Source organism: Chiloscyllium plagiosum, chromosome 19 (assembly GCF_004010195.1).
Source record: "Chiloscyllium plagiosum isolate BGI_BamShark_2017 chromosome 19, ASM401019v2, whole genome shotgun sequence".
Lineage (NCBI taxonomy): Eukaryota > Metazoa > Chordata > Chondrichthyes > Orectolobiformes > Hemiscylliidae > Chiloscyllium > Chiloscyllium plagiosum.
In genome coordinates this window covers 49,565,929-49,580,228 of record NC_057728.1, presented here as the reverse complement: position 1 = coordinate 49,580,228, position 14,300 = coordinate 49,565,929, and the positions used below count along the sequence as shown (strand labels likewise).

Sequence of the window (14,300 nt, the reverse complement as noted above, 5' to 3'; positions counted from 1 at the left end):
CAAGTCTTCTGAAAGTCTAAATATGCCACATCCATTGGTTCTCACTTATCTATTCCACTAGTTACATCCTCAGAAAACTCCAGTAGATTTGTTGCACCTGATTTGCCTTCATAAACCGATGCTGGCTTTGTCAAATCTTATTTATGCTCTCTAAATGTCCTATGACATCTTTTGAATATTAAGGGATAGTGAAAAAGATAGGTAAAAAGACTTAACTTACAGATCAAATGTAAACTAACAATGATAAGACAGGCTAAACGACTTTCTCCTGTACCCATTGCTCCTATTCTAGTGTTGCAACCCCATTTTGATTTGTATTTCCATCCAAATGGTTGTTGGACAATGCTGGAGGTTCAAAATTGATGGAAATTCCCCCTAAAGCAATGGGGCAGAAGTCAATGTACGAAATGAAAGTTTACAATCAGAAATAAATTAAACTTTCCAGGGACAAGAATTTAAGTGCAAGAATTAGGGAGCAGCCTCAGTTGGTAACACTTTGGCTCTGGATCACAAGGGTCTCATTCTAGGGCCATCCCACATGTAACCCAAAGTTGATACTCCAGTGCAGTACTGAGGTGGAGCACTGTATTGTTGAAAGGTCTGTCTTTCAGATGAGACCTTGGCATAATTTCGCATAAAGAGCATTGCATTTTCTCCAGTGTTCTGGCCAATATCTGTCCCTCACTCCACCTTACAAAAACGTGATCTGGTCATGATGGTTGCAGGGATGAGAAGCTTCAATGATGAGGATATATTGAAGAAGTTGGAACTGATTTCCTTGGGAAGGAGAAGGCTAAAAGGAGATTGTTTTTCAGAAGTTTCAAATTTTCAATGATAGTCCTAGATAAAGTTCATTAAAAAGAAGTGCTGGTGGACTACAGGTGTGAATCCTGAAACAGGAGTAGATGTCCCAGATGGGCCAGTTCCACCATTCATTACGATCATGGGTGATCTTGGGCCACTTTCCTGTCCACTCCCCAATTCAGTAAGGGACTGAAACACTATCTATCCTAGCCCCACGTGTATCCAGCAACTCCGCATACATAACCCCAAGCCTGACGATTAATAAAGCTCTCTACTAACTTTCACCTTAAGTTCATTTGATCTGAGCTATCATCTTTCTGGTACACTGTAGGGTGGAATTGTGGGACTCATCTCTGGATTTGCATTTACTTTATGGATTGGAATTGGAGCTCAGATCTGGCCACCACCCCCTGAGGTAACAATGCCTTTGAACCTCAGCGTTAGTGGATGTAATGTCAGCCAGTCAAGAAATGAGACATCATGGGAGACCACTATCCTTCTGACAACTCTTTCTGAAACATCCAGGAAAGACAGGTCTGTAAAAACTATAGATGGAAACTCAAGGATAAGGTAAAGCCATCTGGTTCACTGGAAATGTATCTAAACTCTTGTCGACTAAATGGACGTCATTGTGGTATTGTTAAGGACGAGCCACCTGAACAAATATTAGACCTCTATACCTATCCATTCCAGGATAGCTCAGATTGCTGATGCTTGTCATGCTAATTTAGAAATTATTACACCTATAAGACTGACACTGTTCCAAACCTCCAATAGGACAACAGTGAGAAACCAATGGGGACAAAACCAAAACATACCTATCAATGATGGTCATCTCTTAGAGTAGGCACATCCACTGTTGTGCTCTGTGATACCTAATTTAGCAAGAAAGTTTCATTGAGGTCTTTACCCCTTCTTTACATATATGGAAAACAAAATGTCAAAATGCATGTTTACTCTTATAACTATCCTTCTGATACTATTGGTCAGATCCATGGAAGAATGCAAGGAGCTCCCTCCAATCAGAGGGTGCACTGTTTAAGAATTTCTTTTCATTGTCCTTTAATGGGATGTAGAAGTCACTGGCAAAGGCCAGCATTTGTTGCCCTTTCCTAATTGCTCTTGACGGCAGTGGTTTGTTCTGAGGGTAGTTAAAAGTAAACCACATTCCTGTGGAGCTGGAGTCACATGTAGGCCAGACAGCATAAGGAAGGCAGATTTCCATCTTGTGGGTGGCACGGCCACTCAGCGGCTAGCACTGCTGCCTCACAGTACCAGGGTCCCAGGTTTGATTCCAGCCTCGGGTGACTGTCTGTCTGTGTGGAGTTTGTACATTCTCCCCGTGTCTGCGTGGGTTTCCTCTGGGTGCTCTGGTTTCCTCCCACAGTCCAAAAATGTGCAGGTCAGGTGAATTGGCTATGCTAAATTGTCCATAGTGTTAGGGGCATTAGTAAGAGGGGAAATGGGTCTGGGAGGGTTACTCTTTGGAGGGTTGGTGTGGACTGGTTGGGTCAAAGGGCCTGTTTCCACACTGTTGGGAATTTAATCTAGATGGGGAGTGGTGCAGTCCCAAAGCTTCATATCATTTCACAGATGTTGTGTATACTGATTTGATGCTCATGAATCTTTGTTTAGATTTATTTTTTCTGATCCCAATGCCGTTACTGGTGTGGAATGGAGGGGATAAGGGTGTGTTCTCAATGGGAATCCCCTATCAGGGATGTTTAAAATAAGAGGGGATACCAAGGCTGCCATGTTGGAATACTCAGTAACACCCATTGTAATTATGACATCACCTGGAAGCAAGTTTCTCACCCGTTGATTGCAAAAATATAAGGAAGGTGAAAAACAGAGAAGACTTTAAAATAGAAAACACTTATTTGGCTTTAAAGCCAGACTGCACAATAAGGGTTGCTTGATGATGAGGTTACATTTTAATGAGAAATCCTTTCATTTCACAGAGCTGAAGCAGTGATGTCCTTGTATTCTTTATCCTACTTGTACTTAAGCACCTTTGCAATTTTAATCGTTATTATCGTTGGTCTAATCGTCAGCTTACTCACAGGTATATATGTTTAACTTTCCCATAGATCATTGACTCTTAGAGCACAGAATGAGACCATTAAGCTGTTTTATTCGGTTATCCAGTTAATTCCTCTCGTTTGCTGTTCCTCATGGACTCGCTTTCTTTCACCTTTAATTCTTTATCCAATTCTGCTTCGAAAGTTGGTTATTATTGAATCTGTTTCGGTTTGAAACATTATTATCAAATCACTATTATTAGATCATAACTCACTGTGTTAAGGCAATGTTTTTATTTACTCCAGACTGGGATATCTAGAACACAGGGTCTCAGTCTTGGAATAAGGCATCGGACATTTAGGACAGATGTGAAGCGAAAAGTCTTCATTCAAATTTAGAATTCTCTACCCTGTAGAATTGTGTTTGCTCAGTTAGTGTAGTCAAGACACAGTCAATTAATTTTTGGATGCTAAGTGAAGGGATTTCATGATTCTTTGGGAAAGTGAAGTTATGTTAGGTCCGCCATGATCACTGAATGCCAAGCAGACCAGAGAGCTGAATGGTATACTCCAGCTCTTATTTCTAAAGTTTCACATAATATTACCTCTGGTTCTTTTGTCAAACACTTCAAGTCCACATCCCTCAGTTTCAGATCTTTCCACCACTTGAAACAATTCTCTCTCATGTGTTCTATCAAAATAATTCATTCATGATTTTGAACATCACCTCTTATTCTTCGCCACCACCTCTTATCCTTTGCCATTCTAAGGAGAACAAGCTTTGCTTCACCACAGCACTCATGTCCCTCAGACCTTGCAACTGCAACTAGACAGCTGTGAGAATTTCTATCTATAGAGATTTTCGATGAACAACTTTGATAAAGGTTTTTATGCACTTTGCAACTAATTAATGTTTTAAAGGGACTCTCCTCAGACTATTACTGTATTACTAACATTCAGTTGAAGAGACAGGTGTGGTTTTAGTTTAGCTGGTTATCTAGAAGACAGCACATCAAACAACAGCCTTTTCATATTATGCTCAGAGCACACGAGTTTATATTCAGAAGTATAAATCTTTGACATTTGTAAGTCTCAAGAGGAAATTGCTAAGTTGATCTAACATGGGTGTTTAGACAAAGAATCCCAGTTGTCTAAGCAAGTGAATACTGCTATGGTCTGATCTATTCTTGGTGTCCAGATGGAGTTTCTTCATTTGACCTGTCCTATTAAGCTCCATTTTGAAATGTTCTGTCCATAAGTTCACAAGTACAGCATTGCATATTGCTATCAAAAATCACAGTAGCTGATGGGTAGGGGTCCCAATTTTTTGGTATTAGAAACACATCAATGTTAGATTCCATCTTAAGTTAGTTCAGGATAAAACTGACAAATGTGTTGGATTTTCCCAGCAATACTAACCTATATCAATTCAGAATTAAAATAAACTTAAGAGACTCCTCTCAAAACTCAAAGTCCCATTTGGCTCTAAGTTAAATTTTGACAGATAAAGTACACTTTATCTTTGGGATGTTCCATTAGATAAATGGTGCTATATAAATAACAATTGTTCAACAATCAGTTCAGATTCAAGTGCAATTCTGAGACAAATATTAGTACACACAGTCCCACATGGCATACATTACACAAAAACTTAGTGGCTGTGCTTAATGAAGTATGGCTGCCTTTAGTTTCTGAAGCAGGTTTTTTCTGTGATCATTTCATAACATTCATAAATATGGCAGCAGGGTGGCACAGTGGTTAGCACTACTGCCTCACAGTACCAGAGACCTGGATTCAATTCCTGCCTTGTGCAACTGTCTGTGTGGAGTTTGCACTTCCTCCCCGTGTCTGCGTGGGTTTCCTCTGGGTGCTCCGGTTTCATCCCACAGTCCAAAGATGTGCAGGTTAGATGAATTGGCCATGCTAAATTGCCCATAGTGTTAGGTGAAGGGGGGAATGGGTCTGGGTGGGTTGCTCTTCGGAGGGTTGGTGTGGACTTGTTGGGCCGAAGGGCCTGTTTCCACACTGTAAGTAATCTAATCTTAAAAAAATATATTTTGACAGGAGGGAGAAAATCTCAAATTGACACTGACTTACTGCTGAACTGGACAGATCTGTTTTGCGACTGTCCCACGTCTTCCAGGGGTGTAAGTAACACTCATTCATGAAGTTTCCTTGAATATGCATTTCACATGATGTCCTGTGCAACATACCTACTCCTGCATATTTCTCGGTCAGTCTTGCATTGCATTGGCTCAAAGTTTCCATTCTTGAAACTGCAAATCACAACTGAGCAGGTAGGAGCAAATTACTGATGTTGAAATCTGTGCTGAATCACAGTAGATCAGGCAGCATCTCATTTATCAGAAGAGTCATCTAGATTCAACACTAGCTTGCTTTCCCTCCATGGATACTGCCTGACCTGCTGTGATCGCCAGCATTTTTTGTTTTCACAACTTGTAGATCAAACCAATACAAGGAATATGTATGTTGACTTTTGTTTACATTAAAAAAACAGCATGAAGAAAGGAGAGTGGGAATAAGACAACTCAAAACAAGTTATTTTTGTTACAGTTTTTGCAATTACATTAGTGTTTCCCTGATAAATGGTGGTTAGGACTGAAGTCAGGATTTTCAATGCGATGAAGAATGAAAACCATTGCAGCAAACTAATTTTTGTACTCTATCACTTTTTGTGCCTTACCAACCTGCCAATTGATAGCAATCGAGCTGAAATATTGAATTCATGCAGGTACCAGGTCAATTAGAACAATTTACAGAATCGGACACTGTCTGCGCAGGGTTACTGAGATTGATCAAGATCAAGAGACCAAGGATGTTGAATCAAACACTTACCTACATTTCTTGTGATTTGACACAAGCCATCCTGATCCATAACTTTGGACACTTGTTGCCAAGCGTCACATGTTTCTTAGACACAGTGACTTCTACCACTTACAATGATAAGGGTGGTAGAGGCATGTGTAGGTACCAACACCTTCATGTTCCTCTAAGTCACACACCATCCCTACTTGGAACTATATTCATTGTTCATTCACTGTCAAAATTCTGAAACTCTAACCTGACATTCTACCTATACCGCATGGACTGTAATGGTTCAAGGCAGTAGCTCATTATCATCCTCTTCACGGTAATTAGGAATGCTCAATAAATTGCCAGCAATGCAGACAAATCAAAAACAAAAATAATGTTCTTTATTGGATTCTATTTGGTTGGTCTTCAATTTTCTAGTTCATAACCGTGATGAGCAGATTTATGGACATTGGGTTTAATCATTTGGTTCTCAATGTTTTTTAGGACGGAATTGAGGTTATGGAGTCAATACCCTGCCAAAACAGAGTTACTGGAAACGACAACCTTGCCTTCAGTCACATGTAACCAGATTGCGGAGAGAACAGAAAAACCTAGAGGGCAAGGAAAAACTAATTTGTTCATCAGATCCAGAGTCTATGTACGATTACTTTATTATGGCCATCCCTCTCATTCTGCTTTTACACGATAGAAACACTGAAAATCCAGACTTTTAGAACTCACTGGTTCACATTCATGACACTTGTGATTTTTCCTCTCTAATCAGGCATAAGCTGTCCTTGCCTCAATTCACGGTGTATGCTCCCACTGCAAAAACTCTACTTCAACTGATAGTGTTGACCCCAATCTGTCTTCCTAAAAAGAAACAATTTTCTGATTCTGTCACCCTCAAAACCTTCTCCTTAATAATTACTTCAACTCATTTTGAGACAAAACTTCTCCAAATTGACCCATCACAAAGTTCTATTAATCTATGGAGAGCAAAAGTGGGTTTTCTACTCAGCAAATTAAATTGTTTTCTTTCTCTTGAAGCCAGTGAGCTATCCAGTTCCTTGTCCCTTGCTTCTAGCTTCTTTAACTTTAAACTTTGAAGAAAAACAATTTTGCTTTTGTTTTATCTTGCACCCATCAGGATGATGTGCAAGAAGTGCCAAACTAAAGGAAAAACATTTTTTTATTACATACTGCATAATAGAATGCTGATTGGTTGGCAAGAGAATTCTGATGGAAGCATAGATGTGGACAATATATCAGTTACACACTGACTGACATTTACATTTAAACAAGTGTGGCAGTTAACCAAGGCAGATCAACTCTGATTGGTTAAGGTATTGTCATGAGAAATGAAGCAGAGGATGGCTGTTATCGGTTTTAAGTTGAAACAGGTGTGTACATTGTCTGCAGAGAATCTGCATTGAGAGTAGCAGGTTCCAGTACACAGGCTTGCAGCATAGCATACTTGTGATTATCTTAATTGGTATCCTTAGAATAGCAAAAAAATTGTTTCCCCCTTGGTATTTCTAATGAAGTGTCTTGATGAATACAAGGTTAAAACAAACAAAATGTCTTTTTTTCCCCAACAATACTCAAGTTCTATACCAACTTAGTTTTAAACTTATTGATTCGTCCATTACAAGGGGCCTTATCAAAAGCCTTTTAAAAATCTAGATGTTTACATCTAATTATCCTGGTCTACTCTTTTTGTAAACTTTTAAGCTTCAACAAAGTTGATCAAGTATGATTTTCCCTTTTGAAATGTTTACTGCTTATTCACTATTATATTGTTGGTTTCTAGATATTTTTGTACTCTCTCATTTAGTAGGCATCTCATCATTTTTCTTATAATCGCGGTTAAACTGACTGACTGGTTCATGGATTCCTGGACATATTTTATACCGTTAGAAAGAGGTGATGCATTAGTTCTCTTCCGGCATTATACTTCTCGAGTGCAGACATCCACATTTCCTTTGTGAACCATGGACTGTAATGGAGGTTAAATACTGCAACAGTATATAGCTGAAATACCAGGTGAATTTTGCAGCTTAGGGAAATAGAGTGTGCACATTTTAACTGTGTAATACAATTTCAACCTTTTGAAAGCAAGATGATACTTTGAGGCTGAGTGACAGCAGGAGTCTTTGCAATAAAGAAAGACTATCTGACTTGAATGGTCTGGCTGCAGTTTGTCTAAGCATCTCTGGGACTCAAAGAGCACCAATAAGTGCAAAGCCCCAGCACCAGAAAATTGAAAGTCTCAGATTCTAACACAAATTCTAATTTTAATACAAACACCTTGGTCCACCTCAACTATTGACATTTTACAAGTGTCTGTCACTTTATGGACAATCTTTAGCATCACTGGTAAAATTAAAAAGAACACAAACACACTTTAGCCCAACTTTATTATCTAGACTTTTGATCTTCAGAATTTTGTTCTTCAATATTTTTCCACCCGTAATATTTGTCAGTGTGTCTTTTATATTTTTTTGCAAATGAATGTGTGTATTTAAGGTTTTGAAGGTATATAGTTTAAGTCACATAATAGTAGTTTAATAATCCTTTCGTTTCTCAGTCATCTGTTCAAGTGACTTTACTGAAATAACTCCACTGAGGCCAGTATCCTGTCACCGAGTCAAGGACTTTCCATTAGAGTCAACTCTCATTGTTCGGATGCCCAACTTTCAGGTTTTCTGTTTACCAGGGCTCCCTGATTGGGGCTGTTAATCTAGTCCAATCAGGGAACTCAAATTCTGGAGGTCCATCTGGCTGACCTCAGTACAATCACATCTCTTCCCCTTGGAGTTGAAGGACACAGGCCAGTTCTTTTTCTTGTAGCTCCTCCTTGGGGGTTTTAGCAGCAGGTCAGATTTCTCATCCTGCCTTGGTTATGTAACATACAGTTTGAGTCTGGAGCATCTCAGAATAAATTCATTCTCCTCTTCAGTGGTAACTGAGCAAGCTGCTTCTTGGAAGAGACTGGAACTGAAGTTTTACCTTTAATCTATAAAGGTTCCATGGTATAGGTTCTCAGTCAAGCTAAGGTATTGCACAAACTTCAGGACTGGAGTGAATTTTGCTAAAGATTGGTTCTGCGGTTACTAAAACAGCCACACTGGTATAGACATCCATTAGAACTGGGTGACTATTTAACCGGATGTTGATTTTTTTGTGTTTTGGATGTTGCTAAGCAATTTAGCTGTTCCAAACCAGATGTAGATAGATTTTCCAGGGTGTGCACTATCCTGAATACCAGCCAGAGTTCTGTTACTCAATTTAGTTCTAGTGGGACTCTTAGTTGAGTCTGCAAACTGACAGCAGCTACAATGGCTTGCAGGCTCAGATCCAGAAGAAAAAATAACCGTTTGGCCAAGGCTCATTTTAGGGTTTTGCTATGGGCCAACCTCGAGTCTCTCATTTCAGAATATGTCCTGAGTGATGCTATGAAATTGCCTACACTCGAATGATGTTCCCCATGCTCAGACTGGCGAGGGTGCCCACTTCCATCAGAATACACTGCAACCCATACCTTTGCCATGTTTTCTCAATGATAAAACTAGTTGTAGTTCCTGCTCGATGTTCAGTTGGGCTTCAGCTGGAGGGTGCATTTGCATAGTTACATCATTAATCCCACATACAAACTGGTGCCTCAACATCTCATTGATTTAACCCTTAAAGTCCATTACCTCTGCCAATCGTCTTAACTTAGTCAAAAATCCTGACACGGATCTGCTGGTTCTCAAATTGCCAAGTAAAACAACAGCATCTCAGATTTTAGAGGTGGCTTGGAGTTGATACTCTAAATCAATAGGCAAAAGTGTGGTTTCCAGCATCTGCAGTCCTGAGTTTAGATCAGAGTGGTGCTGGAAAAGCACAGGTCAGGCAGCATCCGAGGAGCAGGAAAATCGACATTTCGGGCAAAAGCCCTTCAATCAGCCTGATGATAGCAAGGTCAAATAAGTTAAGCTTCCTAAATAACAGCATGATGCAAGCAACGCTTACCCTGACTCAAAAGATGACTGTTGCAAGTGAATTTCTTCAGGGGAGTGCTTTCCTCTCGTCACCACTGAATTAACTCTGCGGAGGCTGGTATCCCATCACCAGTCACCCTTTATTTACATGTGGAGCTCCCTCAGAGCTAACTCAGTGAACAGAATCTCACACTACAGTTTATATCTGTCAGCTAGGGCTCCTTGATCAGACCAGATTAACAGCCCCAATCAGGGAACTTATTTAGGAGGTTCACCTGACTGAGTTTATTATTAACTGGAAAATAACTGTCGTGTCTGTAATGAAACCTGGTATGAATTACTTCTGCCTTGAACTCACCTCAGTGCAGATGCACCATGTTTCTAGGGTGCCCTACTGGTCATATCCTCCCTCTCGCCACAAGCACTTGCCATTGCTATAATCTCCAGGCACCTGTGCTATTATTGAAGCCCAGCTGAGCACTCAGTCAAGTGCTGTCAGTCTGAAACTGCCCTACATCGATGGAGAAATTTCCCCAAGCTGGGTCAGACAGAAGAAAATTGGGTCCCTGCTTTGCCCTCAGGGACCGCATAATGGGAGATTGTCGTCTTATCTCAGGGCTGTCAGTGGAGACCAGGCCATTAGAGGATTCGCCCTGGTCCAAGGTTGCTTCTCATGTCAGTGCGGTTTCCACAGTTCAAAAGGAATGTGCCAAAATATATCACAATCAATGACCTTTAGCATTCCACAAGGCCAAGAGCCACCATTCACTCTGGGGTACTTCATTGTTTCACACTCTTCCATTGTATCCATATTGTAAGGCTCATTATCCATCACTGTCGCATACACATTACCAAATGCAACATTTTCCTCTCACTCCTGTAAGCCACCCAATTCCCCCCACACTAACTAACCTTGTGTGCCCTCTGCATTGCCTAGTCACTACCTCGGGACACCTTACCATATTTCCTCCTACTCTCACTTACAGCTATACCAACCACATTCATCTCACTCAACCCCTCCCTTACTCAATCCAGGAGAAAAAGGCACACAAAATGGCAGTAAAAGCCACAATGTGCACTGGGATGACCAACATTTGAGTCCTCATCCTCTCAGAGGGTAGAGCACGGATTCCGATAAGGTTCAAGTCCCTTATGCCTGTAAATGTGCTGGGACCCCTTGACGGAGATCTACACCCCTTGGACTTTGAGGCATGGCCAATGGATTGCTGCACACAAATTGCTGGCACATGACATCAATCTCTCGCATGTGCCAAGCGTAGTGCTGGAAAAGCACAGCAGGTCAGACAGCATCTGAGGAGCAGGAGAATCGACATTTCGGGCATAAACCCTTAATTCCTGCAGCTGCAGTCCTCACTTGCTCCTGAGAGAAGGATGTGGCATGATGCCATAGAGGAACATGTCCACCTCTGACTGATGATTGCTGACAACTGTAACAAAGCTGCCTGGCTGCATCTCTACACTAAAATGCAAGTCAATACAAAAATGCTGAAATCCTTTAAGCTCTAACTGAAGAGCGAAGTGCAAAAATTTAGGGCAAGGTTGTGACACTATGAACATCCAAATGGTTGCAAGATCAGTAATTGCTGAGAATGCAAAATGAGAAGACCCTCTAACCCTAACTTTGGCCAAATCCATGTTTGTCTCTGCACCCAATGTGTCCTGCAGCAACATTGCAATGAAAGGTGCTGGTGTGCTCTGCTGTGCAGTATTGAAATACAGAACTGTATGAATCTTGGATGTAACATGAGAACATTGAGAGTGTGGTATCTGTCTGATGCTAATATGTGAATGGGGCAGTTATTGTCCAGTGTGTCATGAGCTATTGGTCACTGATCAACTTCCCCACGAATAGCCACATTGTTCAGTCACTGGAAAGGTTCCACTTGATGTTTCAAGTCCCACTGACTCTTCTTTGAAACTTTGCTTACAATTCTGAACCCAAACCTAGTTTCTCTCTCCACAGATGCTGCAAGCTCGGAGTTTCTCCAACACGTGATGGTTGCACTTCAGACCTCCAGCGCACTCTCTATTCTGGTTTCATCCCATGTACTTACCATGTTAAAGATGTGGTATTGATATAACAGCAGTTTACTTATATATCAAAATAATGTAATGGAATACAAGGGTCTGATCAATTACAAAAGAAAAATGGGTTGCTACCAACTTTATTTGTTGAAAACTTATTTTCCCAAAAAATTAATTTCTCAGCCATCTTCAAACTCCAAGTGCATATTTATTTTAAATCTCTGCATCACAATATACAAGCAATCAATGTGGCTCTGTTCATAATCTGAGAACTCATGAAAATTCAACATTCTGTTTTTTGGCTATTTACAAATAGTTTGCATCATACATCCATGTCAGGGAAGCAGCAAGCTTAAAAGGAAGAAAATAAGTCTGTAAACAGGATTGGTTTCTTCAGCTGCTGGCTCAATGGAGATATGGATCAAACTAGATCTCAAGATAGCAAGTAGGTTACAGAAGTTATGCAAAATAGTTTTCAGAATTTCTTATTTACAGATTGAATGCGAGTGTGTGTAAAACTCTGGAATTTGCTTAAATGAGGACAGATGCAGAATTGACAAACTTAACAAACCAGTGTAAAATTGTTAACTTTTTTTAAATTTAAAAACTGGAGGTGTACAGGATTGTATCATATAATGAATAACATGTTCAACATGCTGGCAGCATTATAAATATTTAAAGGATATTTTGTGTTGCAAAAACAAAAAAAGGTCTTGCAGTACACCCTCTCGTGGCTGGGTACTGATCTCTTTCATTTCTCTCCTGACATGCATCGAAGCTGCATTTTATCCAGTCCATAGAATGGTACCTTCAGAAGTTGCAGGGAGTGACTGCAAGATGGGCAAACAGAGAAGGCAGGCTCAACCTGCAAGGGGAGGGAACATTCTTTTTAAAAAATGTTTTAAAAACAGGCATTGATTTTATTTTTACAAGCAAAAAGACAAATGAGCAAGATATTAAAAGGGATGGATAATTCAACCAATTCACAAAGTTGATTGTTCGAAACAGTATTTCATTAGAACCTTGGGGCACAGAGATGCCATTTTGTCCACTGTGCCTCTTTAGTACATTACTGTGATTAGTCCCACTACCCCACTCTTAACTACTCATATTTCAAAACAGCTATCCAATACCTTTTTAAAAATTATTTGAATCTGCACTGACTACCCTTTCAGACAAGAGGGAAACATGCCATTGTTTCGTCAGTTCAAACTATCTTGCACCTTCTACTGTTGGCTTATACGTGTCAAGTGAATGACATTCAGTCTCCTGCCATAGGTTGATGTGATCCAGAATAGCTAGATAGTCACCCACTGCACCTTGAAAACACTCAGCCTCTACCACCTCGAAGGACAAGGGTAGCAGATACATGGGAACACCACAACATGTGTTCCCTTTCAAGCCACATACCAACCTGACTTGGAATTACTTTTTCTTTATTCATTCATGGGACGAGGATGTTGCTGGCTGGGCAGCGTTTTTTTTGCCCATCCCTAATTGCCCTGAGGGCAGTTAAGAGTCAACAACTACATCTTGTTCTTTCAGTGTTGTTGAGTCAAATTCCCAGAGCCGTGGGTGTCCCTATAATCCAAAGACTGCAGTGGTTCAAGGGAAGCTCATCACCACCACTTCCAGAATAGTTACGGATGGGCAACAAATGCTGCCTGGAAACTGATGGCTACATCCCATGAATAAAGAAAATAACTAATTGACAGCCAGCCACGTTGAAATTACTCCATCTACACAACTTGATTCCAAATATCTTGATCCCACCTTACCACTTCCGGAGGATCAAGCTGTACCATTTCTCATATATTTGGCTTTGATGCAGTTAGTCTTGAAGGAACTGAACAGTTTAAGAACAAAGAGATCAGAAGACAAGTATTAATAAATACCTCAGTAGCTGAACTCCACATTCACGGCCACTCATTGTTTGAGCCTTTCCCATTCCTCTTCCGCTCATTCCGTTCCTTATGAAGTCTCTCCAGCTCAGCCTCGTACATCATTTCCTGAATTAGGTACTTCTCACGGCGCATTCTGTCCCGGAGGTCTTTTGGTAAATCAGGAATCAGATACGCAATAAGATTCTTTATGCTAAAAACCAAATGCTGTAAGGAATAAAATATCAACAGCTATCACACCAGAAGAAAACAAAGTCTCAAAGGTCATCTGACAGATTTGACCAGGTTCACAATACCTGGAGCAGTTTGTCTCAAGATGTTCCTCAAAAGTTACCAAGTTTTACTATCACTACTCTTGGTTTAAAACCACTAAGTTTGTAAACTGTTCAAAAAGCATTTCAGATTGTGTGAAATAAATCTGCAAAATGGACATCATCCCTGACAAAATATACTATGGTAACTCACCAATACATCTTCCAAATCCAAAACCTCTCCCACCAAGACAGACAAGGGCAGTAGATACATGGGAATGCCATCCCCTGCAAGCTCCTTTCCAAGCCACTCACTAGCCTGACTTTACTAGATCTCCCACCATTCCTTCACTTTTGCAGGATCAACATGCTCAAGTCCATTCCTAACAGCATCATGGTATATCTACACCCAAAGGAGTGCAGCATTCAAGGCAGTTAGAAATGTGACTTCCCCCCCAAAAACCTCTTCCCCCGCCA

At 40.5% G+C, this 14,300-nt stretch overlaps 2 protein-coding genes across 8 annotated transcripts in view; one reads left to right on the top strand and one right to left on the bottom strand.

Annotated features, from left to right (window-relative positions):
- LOC122559779 (sodium-coupled monocarboxylate transporter 1-like) overlaps positions 1–7,819 on the top strand; it is a 35,008-nt gene extending 27,189 nt beyond the window's left edge. For 2 of the 4 annotated variants that reach the window (XM_043709792.1, XM_043709789.1), the window contains 4 exons: positions 1,136–1,338; positions 2,766–2,869; positions 4,890–4,972; positions 6,144–6,322. In XM_043709792.1, coding sequence (XP_043565727.1) covers positions 1,136–1,338; positions 2,766–2,869; positions 4,890–4,972; positions 6,144–6,224 — 471 coding nt within the window. In that variant the 3' untranslated portion in view covers positions 6,225–6,322. Of the gene's footprint in view, positions 1–1,135; positions 1,339–2,765; positions 2,870–4,889; positions 4,973–6,143 lie in introns of all 4 variants that reach the window. The other 2 variants (XR_006314554.1, XM_043709790.1) reach the window with 2 other exon arrangements.
- A 4,040-nt stretch (positions 7,820–11,859) lies between these two features.
- LOC122559777 (anoctamin-4) overlaps positions 11,860–14,300 on the bottom strand; it is a 196,160-nt gene continuing 193,719 nt past the window's right edge. For all 4 annotated transcript variants that reach the window (XM_043709787.1, XM_043709786.1, XM_043709785.1 and 1 more), the window contains 2 exons: positions 13,567–13,779; positions 11,860–12,536 (listed from right to left, as the gene is read on the bottom strand). In XM_043709787.1, coding sequence (XP_043565722.1) covers positions 13,588–13,779 — 192 coding nt within the window. In that variant the 3' untranslated portion in view covers positions 11,860–12,536; positions 13,567–13,587. The remainder of the gene's footprint in view (positions 12,537–13,566; positions 13,780–14,300) is intronic.